This window comes from Corvus kubaryi, unplaced genomic scaffold (genome assembly GCF_017639235.1).
Source record: "Corvus kubaryi isolate FWS band 111438036 unplaced genomic scaffold, C.kubaryi_AGA036_p1.0 45529, whole genome shotgun sequence".
NCBI classification, from domain to species: domain Eukaryota; kingdom Metazoa; phylum Chordata; class Aves; order Passeriformes; family Corvidae; genus Corvus; species Corvus kubaryi.
In genome coordinates, this window is record NW_024581290.1 from 1 (window position 1) to 19,918 (window position 19,918).

The 19,918-nt window shown below is 44.1% G+C and overlaps 3 protein-coding genes across 5 annotated transcripts; 2 read left to right on the forward strand and 1 right to left on the reverse strand.

Moving 5' to 3' along the window:
• Positions 1-5: 5 nt before the first annotated feature.
• On the forward strand, positions 6-5,992 carry LOC121672251 (protein EVI2B-like; the record flags this gene model as incomplete). The annotated part of the gene is made up of 2 exons (XM_042044851.1): positions 6-2,337; positions 5,715-5,992. A coding segment is annotated over one exon (642 nt), but the record flags the coding sequence as incomplete, so codon positions are not given.
• Positions 2,248-5,992, forward strand: LOC121672249 (oligodendrocyte-myelin glycoprotein-like). Its single transcript, XM_042044846.1, has 2 exons — positions 2,248-2,337; positions 3,066-5,992. The coding sequence occupies exon 2, from the start codon at positions 3,072-3,074 to the stop codon at positions 4,371-4,373; it is 1,302 nt and encodes a 433-aa protein (XP_041900780.1). The 5' UTR covers positions 2,248-2,337; positions 3,066-3,071; the 3' UTR covers positions 4,374-5,992.
• Positions 5,993-7,617: 1,625 nt separating this feature from the next.
• On the reverse strand, positions 7,618-19,862 carry LOC121672250 (neurofibromin-like). 3 transcript variants are annotated; one of them, XM_042044848.1, is made up of 12 exons: positions 19,673-19,862; positions 19,358-19,569; positions 18,585-18,746; positions 17,786-17,889; positions 17,063-17,198; positions 14,021-14,083; positions 12,014-12,172; positions 11,096-11,193; positions 10,835-10,981; positions 10,219-10,365; positions 9,768-9,878; positions 7,618-8,136 (listed from the first exon to the last, which is right to left on the reverse strand). In XM_042044848.1, the coding sequence occupies exons 1-12, from the start codon at positions 19,836-19,838 to the stop codon at positions 7,869-7,871; spliced, it is 1,773 nt and encodes a 590-aa protein (XP_041900782.1). In that variant the 5' UTR covers positions 19,839-19,862; the 3' UTR covers positions 7,618-7,868. The 3 variants fall into 3 exon arrangements, with proteins under 3 accessions (XP_041900782.1, XP_041900783.1, XP_041900784.1); XM_042044849.1 differs by lacking the exon at positions 14,021-14,083 and having other exon boundaries at positions 19,673-19,861; XM_042044850.1 differs by lacking the exon at positions 7,618-8,136 and having other exon boundaries at positions 9,449-9,878; positions 19,673-19,859.
• Positions 19,863-19,918: the final 56 nt, after the last annotated feature.

Sequence of the window (19,918 nt, forward strand, 5' to 3'; positions counted from 1 at the left end):
TGGCTGTTACAGAAACCCAGGCCTTCCCAGGAGAGAAGGATGCCGGGCATGGCAGCTGGGTAGCAGCACTGATAATTGGCATAATTTTGATTGGGATGATGCTGGCGATCATTGTAATTCTTCTGTGGAAATGCTGCATGAGGCCTGTTCTGGCCGAGTCCCATTGGGCAGGCCGGTCTCCCTTCACGGATGGGGATACGCCAGATCTCTTCATGGACTCTGACCAGGGCACCAAGCGTTCTTCAGTCTTATTTATGTTGCCTTGGAAATTGAAACAAGGCACAAACTTGCAGGAGGACCCGACTGTCCCAGAGAACCCACCCCAGCACACTACGAGTACTGAGAACGGGCAGCTGCCTCTGCCGGCCGCGGGCTGCTCCGGAGCCGGCACGGTCCCAGCTCCAGCTCCTGCCTCAGAGCTAGCCAACACTGCAGCTGACCCCTGTCCTCCCCCAGACACGCCACCCGAGTCCTCCGACCTGCCACCACCCCCAGACTGGCTCAGGGAACCCACCGAGGAGCCCAGCTCGGATCCCAGCAAGCACTCGGCACTTCACTCGGAAGCAGAGGAACCACTGCCCCCACCACCTGAGCTACTGATCCAGGCCATCCATGAAACATTGCCCCAGCCAGAACACTCTTTGTAGACTGCCAAATTAATTTCCAGAATAATTGATTTAAGGAAAGTGTGGAGTAACTTTCAAAAAAGTGAAAAAAGGAGAAGTTGATGCAGGCAAGTGAGGCCCCAGCATTTCTTTGGCATTTCCCTGGTATTTCCCAACTTCAGCTTTCACAAGAGAGAACAACTTGCTTCTGCCTGAAGCAAATTTCTGACTACAATACAAATTGTGCCCTGTCATCACCCGTAACTAGAGATTCCAGAAGCCAGAGTACACAGCTGTGTGTGCCAGCACAGCCAGACACAGGTAACACACACATGGAGATGTCAGAGACAGCCCAGCTTCCGAGGGACTTGGCTTCTCACCAGGGTTTGCTCCACTGGGCTGTGCAAGTGAATGCAACCAATTTCAGTTCCTTTTAATAAAGCTTTCTGAGTTAAAGATGTTTTGGTCACTTAAAGCCCAACTGAATATTTGATTAGATACAGAATGCCCTCAGTTACTAACACAGACTCATTTAATGGTTCATAGATCCCAGATTCCTTTGAACTCCCAGTGTCCAAGTGCTTTACATGCTCCTCTCTGGGCCCTGAGCACAGCTCATCTCTTCCACACCAGCCTTGGCTGGGCTGACTGTTGGGTGGGAAATAGCAGGCTGGTATTAGAAGTAAATTCATTTTAATGGGTTTTTTTTACCCGTGTTAAACATTTATATTTATAGAAAGAAGCTGCTAGATGCTGAAGCTAGCTTTCCATGAGAGCTGTGCAAAATGGCAGAGTTTGGAGTTCACCTGAGGAGGGAATAGATTTGTGGATGGAGCACAGAGCACAGGTTTGCACACAATAAACTTCAAAATTTTCAAACTACCACTAATAAAGAGCAGTACATTATGCAAATGCAATTCCAGGCTGCTGTGCATACAATGGCTACAGGAAAATATATTTTCAATTTTCTTTACAGTTTACATAAGTTGTATGATTTGATATGCCTAAAGAATAGCATTATAATTATACAAAGATTTTTGTAAGGCTCATTGCATTACACCCTGTTAAAATTAACAGCACTATAAATGAAACATTATAAACACTCTCATTCTCACACTGCTTTTAGAAAATCAGATAGAGATTTCCCGTAGAAATCTGTAAAATCCTACAAGCCAAGCTATATTATACCTGACAATGCAGTGATAGCCTGATCCAAGGAACAGAAAACAGAGCATTTTAAAATTATGAAAATATATTTTGGCAGCATACCTTAAAAAAACCTTAAGCTAGGAAGCCTAAGTTCACATTAACCTCTATTACAGGAGGAGAGGTTAACAGAAGGCAAAAAGAACCCAAGTTAACCTGACTTTTCAAACAGAAACATGAAGTGGAACTGCAGCCCAAGCTGCCAGAGCCTGCGGGTGTGTTGGGGGAGCTGTGCCTGCAGGCAGCCTGTGCTCGGGAGGCAGCCGGAGCTCAGCAGGGCTGTGCAGCAGGGAGGGAGCACTGCTCCCAGCCCAGCCCAGCCCAGCCCTGGCAGGTCGCTGGCAGTGCTCGAGGCCGGCTCTGCAGTGCCCAGAGGATCAGGTGGTTGCGGAGCCGGGCGCAGCCGTACGATGCAGCTGAGACAAGCACAGCCCCCGGCAGCCTCTGGAGCTGCTCTCCAGAACAAGGCGACCTCTAAGCTCCAATCCATCACAGAAACGATGTGCTGATACTGCAGGACACCACGGTAAGTTTGCGCTTTTTGATTTTACTCACAAAAGCCTACTACCAACTCAGAGGTGGAAACGGGAATGGAATTAGTAGCTGATGACAGATGCTTGCACCAGAAATTTGCTGCAGTGTCAGAGATTTCTTATTAACGGCAACTCGGGTTCTAAACATGTGTTTCCAGCTTTGAGATTGTAATTAACACTGTAAAGAGGGAAAAATGCTACAGTGCATGTTAGCATGAACACTGGAATTTGGGTTTCAAGCTAAATTCCTACAATGTATTTTAACCAATTTACTTAAGCAAACAGCATGCCTGGATGGGGGGGACTGCTACATTACTGCAGAGATTTGTGAAGATCCCGTTGACAGCCATTTTTTCATCCTCTATAAATGAACACATTATTCCAAACATAATATAGGCTTGAAATCACTAAAAACAAGAAGCAGACATTGTATAACGTTTGGAAGAGACTTGCGTTTTCGGAAGAAAGCCCTCATTTGAGCTGGAGGGGGAAAGGGAGATGAAAAAAACAAGTCTCATTCTGCCAGACAACATGACAGGCTGAAGGGATGCTTTGTGAAGTCTCTCTTGAACAATTCTAAAAAGGACCGTGCCACAAAGGGGGTTATTGATATTTTTACTTAATTTCTCCTGCAAGTGGCCATTGCCAAGACAACCCTTATACAGAGATGAAATGTATTACATGGATTTAAAGGGTGTCATTTTGGTATATTTATTTCCAGGCAACAATGGAATACCACATATTGAATACATCTACCTGTCTGCTGGTCCTTCTGGTTTTCATACCCACTGGTTTGGGTATCTGTCCTTCTAGCTGTAAGTGCTCAGGAAACGACAGGAATGTGGACTGTTCAGGCAGAAACTTAACTGTACTGCCCCAGGGACTTCAAGACAACCTTACATATTTAAATCTATCCTTTAACCAGTTTGTAGATCTCGATCATCAGCTAACGAGGTTCACCAATCTGAGGACCCTTGATATTTCAAATAATTGGCTCAAGAATGTTCCTGCTCATCTGCCCAAGTCTTTATGGGAATTATATGCCACAAACAACAACATTAAAGTTCTTCAGAAACTTGATACAGCTTACCAGTGGAATCTTAGAGTACTCGATGTTTCCAGGAATATGGTGGAAAGAGCTGTCCTGATCAACAACACACTGAGCAGTCTCAAGTTTCTCAATCTCAGCAGCAACAAACTTTGGACAGTTCCAACCAATATGCCCTACAACATAGAGACGGTGGATCTATCCAATAACTACTTGTCCCAGATACTCCCAGGAACACTGGTGAGACTGCAACACCTCACAAGCCTCTACCTGCACAACAACAAGTTCTCATACATTCCTGACAAAGCTTTTGACCAGCTCTCCCAGCTGCAGGTAGTAACTCTGTACAACAACCCCTGGTCCTGCAGCGATAACCAAAACATCCCTTACGTGCTGCAGTGGGTGCAGGGCACAGCTGCCCATGTCGTGGGGGCCCCCTGTGCTGACCAGCCCTGGCCCTGGGCGAGCACCATGCCAGCCCCCGCCCAGCCCACGGCCCTGGACTCCAGCCCCATGATCAAAGGCACGAAGGCAGCGGACAGGGAGACTTCTGCCGTGGCACCTGAGCCCACCAAAGTGACCAAAACGCACAAACAATTTAAAGCCAAGGAAGTCACTCCCTTGGCGACCCAAAGCCACCCGGTTCTGTTCCCTGGCACAGACCGGCCCCTGCTCCACTCCCCCGACGGCCCCCAGGAGGCCGCAGCCACACGCACAATCCACGTCCAGGACCCCACCGAGGGCAACGCCAGCCTGGCCCCTGCCACGGGATCCTCCACCACTCCCATGACTTTAAGCATCACCAGTGGAATGCCAACAAACTACTCCAAGATGCCTCAAAGCACAACCGCTACCTTAAGGAAGGAGGAGGCCACGCCGAGCGCCCCAGACGCGCGCGTGCCCTCCTGCGCCAGCCGCTGGGAGATGGGGCTGCTGCTTTATCTCGCAGTGCTGCACGCCGTGGCCCTGCCTGTGGACTAAGGGCTTGCACCTCGTGGAAATCACTGAGGTTATTCCTCTGATCACAGCTGGAGTTAACACATCCAGCTGAATGAAAGAAATTCAAAGTTCTGACTCTGATCTAAAGAAAGTAACAGTTCTTAAAGACGTGCACACTAATGTCTTGATACTAAGCTGCTACTTATTTTCATATGTCTTAAGTGAGTACAACTAATCTACTATTTTGTTTTTAAAAATGTGCTTTTTTTGTATTTACGTTTTTCGTTTTACTTGCACAGAATAAAAACATCAGAATTTTAAGTACTGATTTTATGTATGATTTTGTCATTGAACAACTGGAAAAAAACAGAAGGCCTGTATCATATCTGCATTGTCTTGCTTGACTTGCCAGTGAGCAATTCCTGTAATATAGCAGCACAGATTCTTTGTAAGTTATGATGACATGCAAAAGAAAGGGAAAAAATAAAGGAACTAAACTGAGCTGTTTCACTAATCAGAAGTTATTCCTGAGCAAAATCGCTAGCATGTATATCTACGTTTGCTTCATATGTATTAGAGTATTTTAAATATGAAGAACAACAGTTTTGAATTTAGGAATTAAATATGACAATGCCATGATGTCTGCTAAGAGAGTGTAAACTGAGAAGGCAACATGGTCCAGCTTCAGCATGGGACAGTGGTAGGGGCTGGTATCCTTCTGCTCTGGCTTGACTTAGACACTGCAGGCAAGTTATTGCTCTCTCCATATTAAAAAAAAGAAAAAAAAAGATGAAAAAAAAAAAAGAGATAAAAGCAGAGAAAAATGCCAGATGTTCAATGCCGTGACACTGTCAAACACCAAGGAGTTATCTACCCAAATTAATGACCTGGAACTCCTTGACTTTATGTCAAGTGACATCCTGAAATGTTAATATGTTCTGCTTAAGAGAATACTACCACATCAGCCAGAACATAGCAAACTACTATCAGTAAAACGAAATACCAGCCCAATCTCTAACACAAGTCATGTAACAAATTAATTAAGCAATTAGCTGGCGAGCTGTCATCGAAACAATCCTGATTCTTGTGACTTCAAAGAGAATGAATTCAGTCCATGGCACTGAACATGCCCAAATCCCTGCTTTCTAAGGGCGAGCATGGAAGCTCTTCTCCTCGACATCTGCACCGTCAGCCAGTAGAAATAGCTGCACGCATGGTTCTGTCCACTCTAGGAAAATTATTTAAATCATGGCAAAGGTACTTGATATACTACAGATGAAGTTTTGCAAACAGCATGAAATGAAAACTGAAGAACAAGTTAATTGAAAAAGTATTATCCACTTAATATTACAGATCTTATACAATGTTTTCCATTCATTCCAGGCCATTTAATTTCCAGTTATTGTAGCATGAGGGTGCTGCAAAACCCAGAAAACCTCACAACTGAGACTGGAGTCCTCCACCTGTTTCTCCTAAGGTGTCAATGGGGGCTGTAGATCATTTACAACCACTGGTATCAGAGAAATGACAACTTTCCAATTGTGAACAGCATTTCTATAACCGGAAACGTGTTTTAATTTCTAACAGTAAATGTTACACAATGGATTTGTACAGTTGTTTCATTGGCATTTAAGTAAAAATAAAGTTATGTTTGTATTGAACTGAACTAGCAACTGTGCTTCTTTTCAAATAAGCAGAGTACTACCAATAAATACACAGCATTGTATTATACAGTCCTGTTTAAAGCAGACATTTGCTGCTTTATCAGACCATCGTCATGCCTTATGGGGGAAATTATGGTTGTATTAAATTGCATTATTTAGATACTGATGTATCTCTAATACTGTTTAGCAATAAGCTGATGAGATGATCTCAACACTGGGACTATCCTTTCCCTTCCTACCCTTTAGAACTTTGAAACACTGAAAATGTCTCTGCTGCCACTCTCTTTGGACAGTCCTTGTGTTTGCTAAGTGCTGGCTGACTGTAACACAGCCCCAACCTAATTCCCATGCTCAGAACTCAGCCATTCCCAGAACTGCCTCATTCACATGGCCTCATCCCACGCTGTGGGTCAGATGGGCTTGCAAGGCAGGACTGACCACAAAATGAGGTGCTGTGGCTGAACTGCTTGATTTGAGGAAATTACAGGAAATACTGCATGTGCCTTTGCTGCAGAATCAGTATAGGATGCCAAATTCTATTGCCTTAAAAAAACCTATATGGAATCAACTTTAAAGGCTCTGAGAATGTTTCACCCATAATGAGATAATCCGGTGACCAGCAACAGGAAATCACTGTTTTCCAGAGGTTATTTGGGGCAAATTGCAAGCCCCCACCCTAAAGGACTTGCTATCCAGACTTCCAACTCCTCAGCATGCTAATAAAAGCCTGGAAGTGGAAGTGGGGCTGTGCGGTTTTCCAAAGGCACGTGCAGGATTGGGAAGCTGGATCCCAGACCCGCAGCTGGGTATGAAGTGAGCTCCAGGGCTGTGCTCCCTCCCAAACCCTGCCTGAGCTGTGCAGCACCAGGGCTTCTCGCTCAGACTGCTTTCAGTAAGGCAGACTGGAATTTAGGCTTCCTGGTATTTTTCTGGAATACGAATGAGTCGATAAGGCAGCAGGGAGGAGGCAGCAGTGTGGGAGTCGAGCACTTGTTGCTGGGCAACTGTGCAGCCACTCTGAGCTAAGCCCGAGGGCCTGGGTTTGTAAACACGCTGCGCACTCAGACCTCCAGAAATACAAAATAATCTATTCTCGGTGAAACTGGTATCCACAATAACTATTTAGCACTTTAGGGCCATATTCAAAATACCCAGGAAAGCTCTGGCACACCTCTATTAGCTGTGTGCTCGCTCTGGAAAGGGTAAAATTGCTGTGGGGATTGCTGCGGTCTGCAGCAATAACTCAGAGGTTTTATTCCTATTAATTAGTTTGGGATCAGCTTTAAAACCTAATGGCAGTAGTTCAGGATCAATATTTATTGATTTATGGATCATTTTAGTAACAGGGTAGGGATTAAAAACAGAAGAGCACTGGCTCCTGAAGCTGGGTTGTTGCCCAGGAAACAAAATGTGAAGATAGATGACAGAAGGAATTAAATTTCACAGCACAAGAAGGACATAAACTGATCCAGATATATCAGTAAAATGTATCAGTAAAATGACTCAACAATGCCTTAGCAACAAGATCTCAAAAAAAACCAAAAAAAGAAAAAAAAAAAAGAAAGAAAGAAAAAAAAGAAACTCGGAAAAAAACAACCCCAAAAAACACAAGCCCTCAAACAGCCTGGCAGCTCCAATCTAAACCATTTTTCTGCATTTCACACCTTGAGAATACAACACCTGGCTCAGAACCAGACGACAAACACCACAAATAAGCTCCACTTAGCCACATCCCTATGAAAAGAGACGACGCCAGAGCATCATCCCAGAGCAAAGCCCTTCCTGCTGGTTTGAAAGGCAGCCCCGCCAGGACGACTGAACTGTGCAGCTGCTGAAGAGAAAGGTAATAACTCACCTAGCAGCAAGGCTCATGTCAAAGAACGACAATATTTTCATTAATATCCCACACCTGGATAAAATGGTCAGAAATCTGCTCCTTCCCACTCTCTCTGAAGGCAGGAACGCTCGGCTGACTGGACCATGACGGTTTTGCCCAGGGAGGCAGCTTGGGATAAATTACTTTTTCTGCTTTTAAAGAAGAGGGAGGTGAGCTAGGCCTAGCAAACATGTGGTGCAAACTTTTGTCTTGATTTACTTCCAGAAATTCTCTTTCTCTGCAGGTGAAATAACCATTTCTTGCTCTGCAAACGAAGGAAACACTGCATGTCAGGTCTGCACAGAATACATAAGGATGCCTCGGATCACTGCCAGGCACAGACACTTTTTAAGATGGGTTATCACTACTCTGCATTTGTATGCCTAATTTCTTGTCTGAACAAGGCAGGATAACAATACAGGCATTTTGTTTTACTTGACATGAAATAAGACTCTGTCTAATGGAACAAAATGGAGAAGAAAAACGTGGCAAGCAAACAGAGTTTTTTAATGAGAATTCAAAAGACTGCCTTCGCTTCTAACTCTGTGTGTAAGGGGCTTAAACATTAGGGATCTTGCTAAAAAAAAATATAAATTTTAAAGAGGGGGAAAAAAGCATCCAGGCTGCCCTTGAGCAAGCCCCTTCTGTCAGCACACCTGCAGGTTTCATGGACTGTTGTGTGACTTTTGAAGGCAGAAAATCAGGACAGAAGATAAGTGATGCTACTCATCTTTCAAACCATCCAAAGAGACAAGGGTGTTGAAAATGAAGAAAAGTTTAAGGAAGGCAATTTCCCAAGCCAAAGGAGATTTGTAACTCAACCTACAGAGTAAAAAGCACTGCTGAGCCTAGTGAAAAATTTTGAAATTTAATGAAATTAAGGATCTAAAATTGTAATTAATTGAAAAAATTGCACATGCCTGTTGGGTACTACTTTCATTAGAAACATGCAATTTGAAGAGTGACTTGTTAACACATTTGTGCTGTTTAAACTGTTGGATACAGAAGAAATGCTGCTAAAGAAGTGGTTTCCTGTGCTTGTTTCCATGTTCTCACATCAACTCCAGGGCTCTGCAGAAGGTTCAGCACTGAAGACAGCCCCTCATGACAACAGAAAGTGGCCCCACCAATGCCACTGCCACCCAGGGCACCACAGCCAGCACAGAGCACAACCCACGGAGCAAGCCCAGCATGCCCAGGCAGGGCTCTGCTCCCAGCCCCAGCCCAGCAGGAGTCCCCAGGGCCACAGCCCCACCTGACCGTGTCACAGCCCAGCACACCAGCTGCCAGGGCACCCGCTGGCATCACCAACCAGCGCCCACCAGCAGCAGAGGCACCAGGAAGAGCCAAAGCAACCCCAGGAGCTCTCCCAGCACTGGTGCCGCAGGCAGCTCCAGCTGCAGCACCAGCATAAACCACAGGCATAGAATGCACCAGCAATGACCAGGCCATGAACACCCCAGGGGCTGTGCCAGCACCCCAAAGTGCCTGGTGACACCAGCACTGGAGAACTCCCAGCCCTGGCAGCTCTCCCACGGCCCCCCCGAGGCAAACCAGCCTCCCCAGTGCTGCCAGCACACCTCCACCAGCAGCACCTCAGCACAAAGACCAGCTTCAGCAGCTCATCCAATCCTCAGAGCTGGCTCTGACCACACCTGGGGTGAGCACAGGGATCTCCCTTTCCTTAACACCTCTAGGAATTACTCCTGTCATGGGTGTAATTACTATGAAATGACAGTTTTAGTTTAGGAAACAACTCAAAAATACTGTCAGCAAATTTTAACAAATAAGCTATTTTCAGACTTTTGTTTGTTACCAAGCTGGTGTCTCTTATATACACTTGACACCTCTGACTGACAGGTTCATTTCAGATTGGGAAGGCGAAAAGCTTCTTACCGCCGAGCGATGTAGTAGAAAACAGGATTGCCGACTTTGGATGTCCCAGCTTGGTAGAAAATATTTAATGTTTTCAGTGCTTTGAACTCCTCCTTTTCATGAACCTGATGCCTAAAAAGTAATACATTGACAGCAACTTTCACAACTGCCTTTCAAACAAATTTTAAAAATCCCAAACCCTCTTTACTTCCATCTCTAAACAAAAGTATTGAGTTCACACAATCCTGAGCCTTCCTTAGGTCACGTGTTACTGCCATCTTTGGTTCTCAATTTAGTTTTTTAATTAAAATCTACTCAGAAACCTAGAAGGTTTATGTAGCCTCAGCTTTTTAAATTCCTCTTCAAAACAGAGAGTCTTGACAGCAGAGAGTCTTAAGAACTGCTGACACCTCCTCACACGATAAAGTCTAGAAAACCACATTGTGTGTCCCCACCACAATAATCTCATTACCTTGTCATAAACTCTTCAAACTTGGAACTAGTGAGATTTAAGCTGGACCAGTGTGTATCTGCCACAGGTTTGTGCTCAGGAGGCCCCAGGTAGGCAAGAAGCGTTGCCATCTTGTCAAAAGGTCGTCGCCCAACAGCCTTGTGGTCCCTAAAACAGCATGTTCCTTGTCAGGAGAGTCCTTCTTTACTCAGCAATTCCCACTTTTTTGCCCACCAACCTTCCCTCAACTGCAACAAGCTGGATTTTCATTTTTAAAGTAAGTATGAGAAATCTTTGATGATGACTGATATTCTTCTCAGTAATAACAGAAGCACTGGAGAGTATTTAACAGCTTTAAAATGAGGGAGGGGAGATTTAGATTGGATATTAGGAAGAAATCCTTCCCTGTGAGGGTGGGGAGGCCCTGGCACAGGTTGCCCAGAGAAGCTGTGGCTGCCCTGGATCCCTGGAAATGTCCAAGGACAGGGCTTGGAGCAGCCTGGGACAGTGGCAGGTGTCCCTGCTCATGGCAGGGATGGGATGGGATGAGCTTTACGGCTCCTTCCAGCCCAAACCATTCCAGGACTCTGACACCTTTCCCCTCAGCACACCCCTCCTCGCAGGCCTGCAGCCTCACCTGTTGCTGGACAGGTACTGGCCGATTTTCTCCTGGTTGTTCCAGAGCAGGCGGTGCAGCGCCAGCACGTTGCCGTCGCTGATGAAGGACAGGCTGTGGTTGACGGTGTCGCTGGCCGGGCAGTCGGACGCGATGTCAAGGAAAAACCTGCATTCCAAAGCAGGAAGAACCATCGGTGTGGGAGGGAGAGCAAAGGGCCGTGAGGGCACTCGGAGCTCTCTCTCCACACACCACAGCCCGTGTGCCAGCCCCAGGCCGTACCTTCGTGCCGCATCAAAATTGCTCTTCACAAAGTCATTAAAAGGCCGCATGTGCTCCTCTTTTGTAAACAGCACGTGGTTGGCAATACTCTGAAGGATCTAAAGGAAAAAAAGATGGCAAAAACACACAAAGGTTTAATGTATTAACTGTTACAGTAATTAACACAAATATTTCTGCCAGTGAAGTTAAACTGGCAGAAACAGTTTATTTTCACTTGTTTTCTTGAGGTTTCACAACAAAAGGCCAGTAAGTCAACTAATTTAAAACACATTCACTTTCAAAGTCTTTTCTTTCACATACTTTTAAATACTAGCAAACCAGTTCACTTGTTCATAAACTTTAAACTAGGAAAATAAATCATCTTTCAAACCACCAGTAAGTTATTAACTACTTCTCCTGGAACTTAAGACATGTAAGTAAAAGCAGTAGCGCACCCCTATTTAAAGAAAAATACAATTTCTCAACATTTACAATGTATAATACGCACAGGCCACAGAATTTGTATGCCATCATTAAACCTTTTTAAAATTTTTTTTACAAGAAGTATGACCAAATGAGATTAAAGACAGCAAAAACTCCTTCTTTAGTAGTAGGATGAGCTTGATCAATGCTGGCTGCTGTTACCCTCATTGTGCTCACAGGAACATCAGTCTCTCTATTTCCCAATGAGAAGTTCAAGAGAAGGGCTGGAATTCCTCTCTCTTATCCATCATTTTGGCAAAGTGTTTGTCCCCATCCATACGTTGCTGAGAGCTCGAACAATGCCACGATGCATAAACACAGCACAGACACTGCACTTTCAATAAACGTGAAAAAAACTCCCGAGTTTTCCTACATTTTCTCATACTGGTCAAAGAGCAGTATACTGAAGCAGGTAGAACATAAAATATGGGCACATAAAAATCTTTCTGGATTCACCTTTGACATGAGCTTCAGCCCCCGCTCGATCCTGGGCGGGGGTTTCTTGTCCAGGATGCCCGCCTCGTACGGGGACACGATGGCGGGGTTGATGAAGCGCAGGAACATGGCGCTGCCCACGGCCCCGATGCTGTTCTGAGGGAAGCGCTGGCTCACCACCTGTGCACGGACAATTACACACAACAGTCCTGCATTAAGCAAAAGGCAAGGGCTGAGAAAAGCCTTGCATGGCAAGCCAAGCCTAAGCATTCCTTCCACACCGGTCATGCTCAGCGCATTGGAGTGGGACTCTCTTGCATCCCAGAGAATCAGAACAAGAGGGAAAGGAGTGGGGCTCTCCGACAGCAGCTGGCTCTCCCTCAGCTGCTGCACAGCTCCCTTGGCAGGGACATGGCTCCCAGAGCTCCTGGCCACGTCTCAGAGCTGACCCCACGCAGGGCCCTGCCCCTGGAGTGCCGCAGCCCTGGACTCAGGTGTGCACTGCCCTCCCCCAGCACAGGGAACGCCTTTCAACTACTGCGTCCTTTCTCTGTGTGTTTGTAACTCCACAACTGAGCCAGGAGCCTCTCCAGCAATAACACTGTGCTGTACAGCTTCAGGAGTAATTTTCAATTTGTGAGGAGGAGCTATTTGCAGAAATGCCCTTCAGAACCATCATCTGTCCACAGCAGGACAGAAGGAGCCAGAGCTAAATGGCCAGTGCACTCCTCTGCCTACACATACACTGTGTAAAAGCACTGAGCAGATTTAAAATATTGTCCTTTGCCATTCAGGAAAAAAAAAATAATTCTGAAGATGTTTTAAGAAATCTCTTTTCTGTTAGGAAATCAACTGTTCATTAAGAGGAGAGTTGTTCTTTGGATATCTTTTGTTTAACTTTGAAAAGTTAAAGACAGTTTCCTGACAAAAATAAAGTTCTTAGGTATGCAACGTGGTTTTACAAAACATCAATGTCTGTATGTGTATTTTGTAATGAGTAACAATGGTTAATCAAAATGAGTCAGGTTCTTCCTTTCCACAGAATAAAATTAGCAAGCTTGGTATTATCATCACGTATAGTTTAAAATTAAAAAAAAAAACTCCAAACAAATCCCAGTTTAGTAAAATACTTCAAAACATAACTAATGCAATTTCAGATCATGCTGCTTAAACCAGATAAAGCCATTAGTAGAAAATACACCAAGAATCACTTTGGTTCAGTAGCAACTCCAGTCAGTTACCATGTGATGCAATTACTGATATTTTCTTGTAAAATACTGGTTTGCCCACAGCTTTTGCATTTTAAACATGATCACTATTCTGCTCAGTTACAGCAAAAATAAGAGAGTATTTAATAAAAGTCTAAATTTCCATTCTGGTTGATTCATAGTTAATATTTTGAGGTCACTGCCAAAGAAAAGAGTAAGTAAAGAGTAAGTCTGAACTTTTAAAGTCAACATTCTAAAGCAACCCACAGATCTAAACTAACACAGCAAGTTACTTAAAATGAGAAATCTGCTTTCCTCGGGAAATAATACAAGTGCTAAAGTTGGGGTTTTCTTGCTTAATCACAAAGCAAACAAAAGAAAATGTGTCAGCAAAAAGACCCACGAGCCTCTTTCCAGTACCCCACAAATATTAATTGTTCTTTGCCCAGGATGCAAGCTCAGGTTATCTGCCAGAGTGTTAAAGCAGCTCAAACCCAGATTTTTTTTCAAAACCAAAGAAAACATTTCTCTTCCACAATTTTTTAATCTGAAGATGGTGGCAAGGCTAGAAGAGTCAGAATATTAAATACTAAGCAGTATTGTTAAAAATGTCTCATTTACTCAAATAGGCACACAGAGAATATTTTAAATCTAACTTAATTCCAGTGTTAATTGAAATGAAAGCTATTTTGTGCCAGAATTAGTAGAATGATTTTACAGTGAGGTCAAATAGACTGAAGTGAAGATATTTTGAACAAACAGCAAAAGATTTCTGTTGTGCTTTGAAAGAAATGGCTAATAAAAAGGTCTCCAAACTTACTGATTTTTTGTTTTCCTTTTTTTCTTTTACGGTAGCTTTATTCAGTAGAGAGTGGCAAGTTGCCTACAGAACAGAGATGAGCACAAACAAGTCACAGCACCAACTACATACAGCAACAAAAAACCAACGTTGACTTGTACATAAATTACACAGTAAAATGTAACAAACATAACCAACAGAAAATGAAATATATAAACTAAAGACTGATGATGGAGTTTTTATTCCACAGTTTTATTACATCTTATTTACAAAGCATTAAATACAAAACAAGCAAATGTTGAATTTCAATCATTTCTACTATTTCTGGCTAGATTAAAAGTCAAACCACATCAATGTGCTCATGATACACGATCTTGGGCCTTAAATGGTGTACTCAGCTTTCAAATGTATTTTACCATCCCCAAATAATTTTAACAGTACAAATAGTAGTGTTATACCTTTGAAATACATATTACTTTTAAAATTAAATTTAGAGTTTTAAATCTTCCCAATGTTTCTCTGTGTGTCCTTCAATTTGGTTAGACCTGTGAAGCATCAGGGTTATTACCACTGTGAGAGGTAACTCTCTGGACAAAGGAAGAAAAAAGCTACAGCCTATGTTAATTTATTAGAGATTTCCAAATCAAGAGATCTGACTTGATTGTGCTTATTTCTGCATTTCACTGAGATGCAAAGGGACCCACCAAGAAGACTCCAATTCTGTCCTATTCCCACAGGATCTGAGCAAAGCCCCAGCCCCTCGTGCCCTGCTCCCCAGCCAGAGGTGCATCAATGCTCCCGGGAGCTGGGACGGGGCTGGGCATCCCTGGGAAGCCTCCAGCAGCACCCAGGGCTGGATCCCAGCCAGCCTGCAGCACTCAGCCACCTCCAGAGCATCACACTGGCACTGGCAGAGAGCTTCCACAAGTTAAGGATGGAATAGAATGAAAAGCAAACACCGCAACCCAAACCAGCCAGTAAAACTCTCTGCTAAGCAAGGTGAACTGAAACATGTGCAGGACCTATTAATATTTAACCAGTGGCACCTCTGCCAACTTTCCCTGTGTAATTTCCAAGAGTGGCTTCTGGAGCAGTTGTACACACACTCTACTCACTGGCATACTGCAGCTAAAGGAAAATTTCCACCTTGCTTTCATAAGAAAAACCACATGTATGGTTGTGGGGATGAAAGAGCCAGCACAGATTCTCTGTAGGAGTTACTGTGAGCATGCTTGTTCTCACATCACACTCCTGAACATACATTACCTGTAAGGAGCCAGGCGAATCTGTCCCAGTAGCCAGTTATTGATGTTTCCAAAGGAAAACACTCACTGGGCTCTGTTCCCAAAACAGAAACACCAGCCAGCAAAGATACCAATATCCAGCTAAAGACATCGATCCTGTCAGGTTGCTACAGTGACTAAAATCAGCTACTGATCATTTACAGAACACACCTGGTGAGCATTCTTCACACACAGTTACTTTAAAACTCTAAGCAAAAAAAACCCCCACAAAATTCAGCCTCATTTACTCTCACACTAGTGGCTTGGGATGGAACACATTCCCCTTTTTAAAAGGGAAGTTATCTTAGAAAAATCACCTATTTGGTTCTTACGATAAAAATGGATTAATGCCCCCAAATCAGATCTTGTTTGTACTTTCTTTCAGATAAAGGCCAGACTTTTCAAAACTCTCTGGAATCTTAAGTACAGAATGACTAACACTTTGTGATGAACAAACACTTGCACAGAAACCTAGTTGTTACTAGAAACAGTTAAAGTAGTAAATATTGAAGCTAAATATCAGTTAATACCACTTGTATACCTGCCAGTAAATCATCTCTTTTGGGAACAAATTACCCTTATTACCACACACAGTAAAGGCAAGAATAAAGCCAACAGACTTGGAAAGGCTTCCATAGAAGAATCTTTGGGAACGCCTTCTGGTGAGCACATTTTAGAAATTCCATTTTACGTAGGAATTACCAATGGTTTGCACAGAAATAATTTCTACCAACATACCACTGAAATGGCAGTAATCTGATACATCCTGGTAACAGCACATAAACCTAATTCTGGGATGAGGTGTGGGAGAATGTAACATCCAATAACAGAAGGAACAACCAAGGCCGTGTGTGATATTTTCAGTAACACTCAAATATTCTTCTAGTTGACATCTGTGACATCGTGGCCATGAAAAAGACCGATCTGCCCACCTCATTTGCTGACTACAAAGACCAAACACATCAAAAAACCCCCAAGTCACTCTGCCACCAACCCCAACACAGCCACAGTCAGGAAGAGAAACCGATGGCTTCAGAGGCCTTTTACAGAGCTGTCAGAGTAGGAACAAGGCTCAGCATCTGCACACCTGGTTCAATGCAAGGGCTCACAGGAACAACCCCAGACCACAACAGTTCCAACACACATTCCTTGTTCTCACTCCCAAGCTCTGGGGATTGCAGCAGCTGCCCTGATCACCCAGCACTCTCTGTACAAATGTGACTGGGGAGGATTTTTGTTACTCATTAGTTCACACAGGTCAGAAAATCCATTTGTTTGGCTTTGCTTTAGACCTGAACACAGACTGTGGCTGGAAGGCCAGAAGTAGCTCTTCCAGAGCACTTCACTGAGATCACAGCTCCAATATTCCACCAGGCACAGCATTTCTGTGACAGTCCTCCAACTGGACTGGAAACTGTACTCCCTGTGAGCCCCGAGGGAACTCCTACTCGGATTTTTAGCAGCAGCTGAATCCATCAGAAACACACAAGGAGACCCAGCAGGACACAGGGCTCAGCAGCCACAGGACAGAGCAGAGGAGATGGGGATGGAGGTCAGGGAACCTGGGTACTTTCAGTCACCTCCTGATTGCCAACCCAAGCCTCAAAACACCACTTAGCCCCTGTGTTCAGACTTGTGTCATTTAACAAATGTCTGAGAAGAGTCTTTAGAGATGCCCCCTGTGTACAGCACAGGGGAAACTGCTGGAAAAACAAACAAACTGCTGGAATTTCACAAACCAACCCCAAAGCTTAGGTGCAGGCAACCACTGCAAGCATACCTGGTATAAACAATGGCACACACTGCGCAGCTGGGGTGGGAACTCCGAGGAGGAATTAATGATTGCCTGAAAAAACTTGTCTGTCATTTGCAAGAGACTCCTCTGGTTCTCTTCAAGGCTTTCTGTGGGCTCCAGCCTGAAACAGACCCACACAGGTATGACCAGCAATCAAACACGACACAAGCTGCACTTACATCCTTGGTAAGAACCTCATTTCATCTCTTTCTTATGAAAATACTTGTGATCTTTTACACAAAAGTTTCCATCACTATTTTAACCCACATAAGGTACAAATAAAAGGTCATGTAAAACTCAGTAAGGAACAGACAGCTGTAGGTGGGATTCTCCCAGACCATTTCATACAACATGCATACACAATTCCAACTGATAATTGCATTATCAGTTTCATGATGGTTTATCTGAAAGGAATTTTTAAGGTAGACACAGATACTTGATGGTTAAAATATCAGTTAGAAGGTCTGTCTTTGGGTAAGCTACTTAAGAGATGAATACTTATAATTTTTCTAAGGGTTAGAGATAATTTAAAGCAATAGAGCAAGAGGGCTGCAGAGGCAATTAATGTGTCTGGAACAGTGAGAGGTACAACAGTATGAAAGCATGAGAAAAATATCTGCAACAAGGAAAAAGGAATCCTATTAGAAACAATGACTGGGAATCATGTTTACAGATAAATACATTTGCTGCTCGCCCTGAATCTCAAACCTTGTTGGATCCACCTCAAAGCTGACGTGCTGCCACTCAGGGGATGTGATCACAGTCCGCAGCAAAGGTTCCAACAGCTTCTGCAAATATGTAGCACCATAGACCTGTGTGCAGGGGAAACAAGAACAGAGGCCAGACTGACACAGCAATTCACAGGAATGCCACCAAGTTCTGGAAGCTTTCAAGAGCCTGAAAACACTTGATCTGTTCTGGCATAAACCAAATTCCTGTAAAAATTTGGGTTTGCATATTATAGTCTCACCCTCTGGAACACAACTGAGATCAATTTCTACAGGTATTTTAATTAATTTCCAATTTAGAGAAAACTAACAACGATGCTAACAAGCAGGGATTCTTTCTTAGAGCACTGACTCCACACTTCCCCTCTGTTTGTACACAACGTTTTAAACTGAAATGGGAGCACAGACAAGACCTCAGACTTTACCAGGAACAGTCTTCCAGCTGGCACTGGCCCAGAATCACTCATATAATTGAATTAGTCAGAAAGGCAAAGGGTTAGTGCCAGGGGGATACCTACTTTTTAGGGGCCTGAGCATAAGTTATCTACAAGATTCAGTTCATGAAATGTTAAAACAGAAAAAGAAAACTACCTAAACTTAACAGATTGAGAGCTGAGACCAAGTAAAACTGAGACCCAAAGGCAACACTGTATGGTTTTCATCTAATCCCATTACTCAAGTGCTTAACCCCCCAGACTGGCAGCTTTGTATTTCCATATTACTAAACTTTTCCTGCTATTGAAGAGATCTGTAGCAGAGAAAAAAAACAGATAATGTACCTTAAAACAGAAAGTCATTATTTTACTGGCTAAGCTGTTTCCTCGGAAGAGTGTCTGCATGGAGTCTGCCAGCTCGACCTCCTTTGAGAACATATTCCAGAGGAGCTGGTAGAGCAGGTGCCGGGAATCAAAGAGTGTGACCAGGACACGAGCCAGCTCATCCTTAGAGGGAGGAGGAAGTGTTAATCTGACTCGCAGGGAACCAAGGCAAGTATAAAACCCACTATTATGACAAAACCACCAAGCAGTTCACAATAAAGCTTTATGTCTGCTATGGGCTCTGGCAGGTAAATATCAAATTACACAAACACAATCTCTCTGCAAACATCTCCTACGCTACTGCTTGTCTAAAACTCTGCCTCAGGATATCCAGCCATACAAATTCATACTGGTTATCCAGACAGACAAGCAGTTACTCTGCTGTATAACAAAGGCCAACTCCTCTTGCTAAAATCTAGAAGAGCAAATACAATTCTGTGTGTCTACATTACAGCACACACCACCTGTAACAAATAACCAGACCAGATGCATTTATTAGAATAACTGTATATAAAGTCATTCCTAGACATTAACTGAAAATTTACTATAAAAATGCAGTTTATCATCAAGACCTGAACTTAGATTTAGTAAATTTTTTAAGAACATACTAAGAAAGGCTAGCTATTGTCAGTGGTAGCTCTATTCTCTGTGTACCAGACTGTTGTTGTACTTTTTATTTCACATCTTATTATTTTTAAAAAAATGTAGGAAATAAAATGCATGAATCAACTTACCCACTGAGAACAAGGCACCACATTGGCTAAAGCCATAGCAATAGGAAGCTCCCCCTGATCACCCATCATCGTAACCAACTCCACCAATCTCTCAAAGCGATCTGCTAGCACCGTTTCTGCTAAGGTATCGAACTCTGTCCCCTGCTGCAGAATTTTGGTGAGGACTTCCATAAACGTGGCTCTCGTCTGGAGGTCTTTATGATAGCCCAAGCCTGATGAAGAGAAGCCGGAAGTACTAAGGAGGATGTAAAAGCACGGGGCACAGCGATGTGCCCGGCAGGCGGAGCCGCGCGCCCACCGCCCGCGGGGCGTTACCTATGGAGTGCATGAGGCCGCTGTCCACGTTGGCGTTGAGCAGGTTGGACATGGCCAGCACGGTGCAGTGGCGCAGCGACGCCAGCCTGCGCGACATCCCGCGCTTGCGCCCGCCCGCCGCCGCCCCGTCCTCCTCCACCTCGCTGCAGTCGTTCAGCAGGTTCATGAACAGTGTGAAGTACCTGGGGACAGGCCCTGACGGTCACACGCGCCCTGCACGGCAGCCAGCACACAACAAATCCCCCC

What these genes read in the sequence shown, in the direction of transcription:
- LOC121672249 (XM_042044846.1), top strand. Translation starts at nt 3,072, where the DNA reads ATGGAATACCACATATTGAATACATCTACCTGTCTGCTGGTCCTTCTG.
- LOC121672250 (XM_042044848.1), bottom strand. Translation starts at nt 19,838, where the DNA reads ATGAACCTGCTGAACGACTGCAGCGAGGTGGAGGAGGACGGGGCGGCG. An exon ending in TGTGCCATTGTTTATACCAG is followed by an intron (nt 14,084 to 17,062) that starts GTATGCTTGCAG and finishes TCTGTTCTGTAG; the next exon opens with GCAACTTGCCACTCTCTACT. An exon ending in AATTTTGATGCGGCACGAAG is followed by an intron (nt 10,982 to 11,095) that starts GTACGGCCTGGG and finishes TTTGGAATGCAG; the next exon opens with GTTTTTCCTTGACATCGCGT.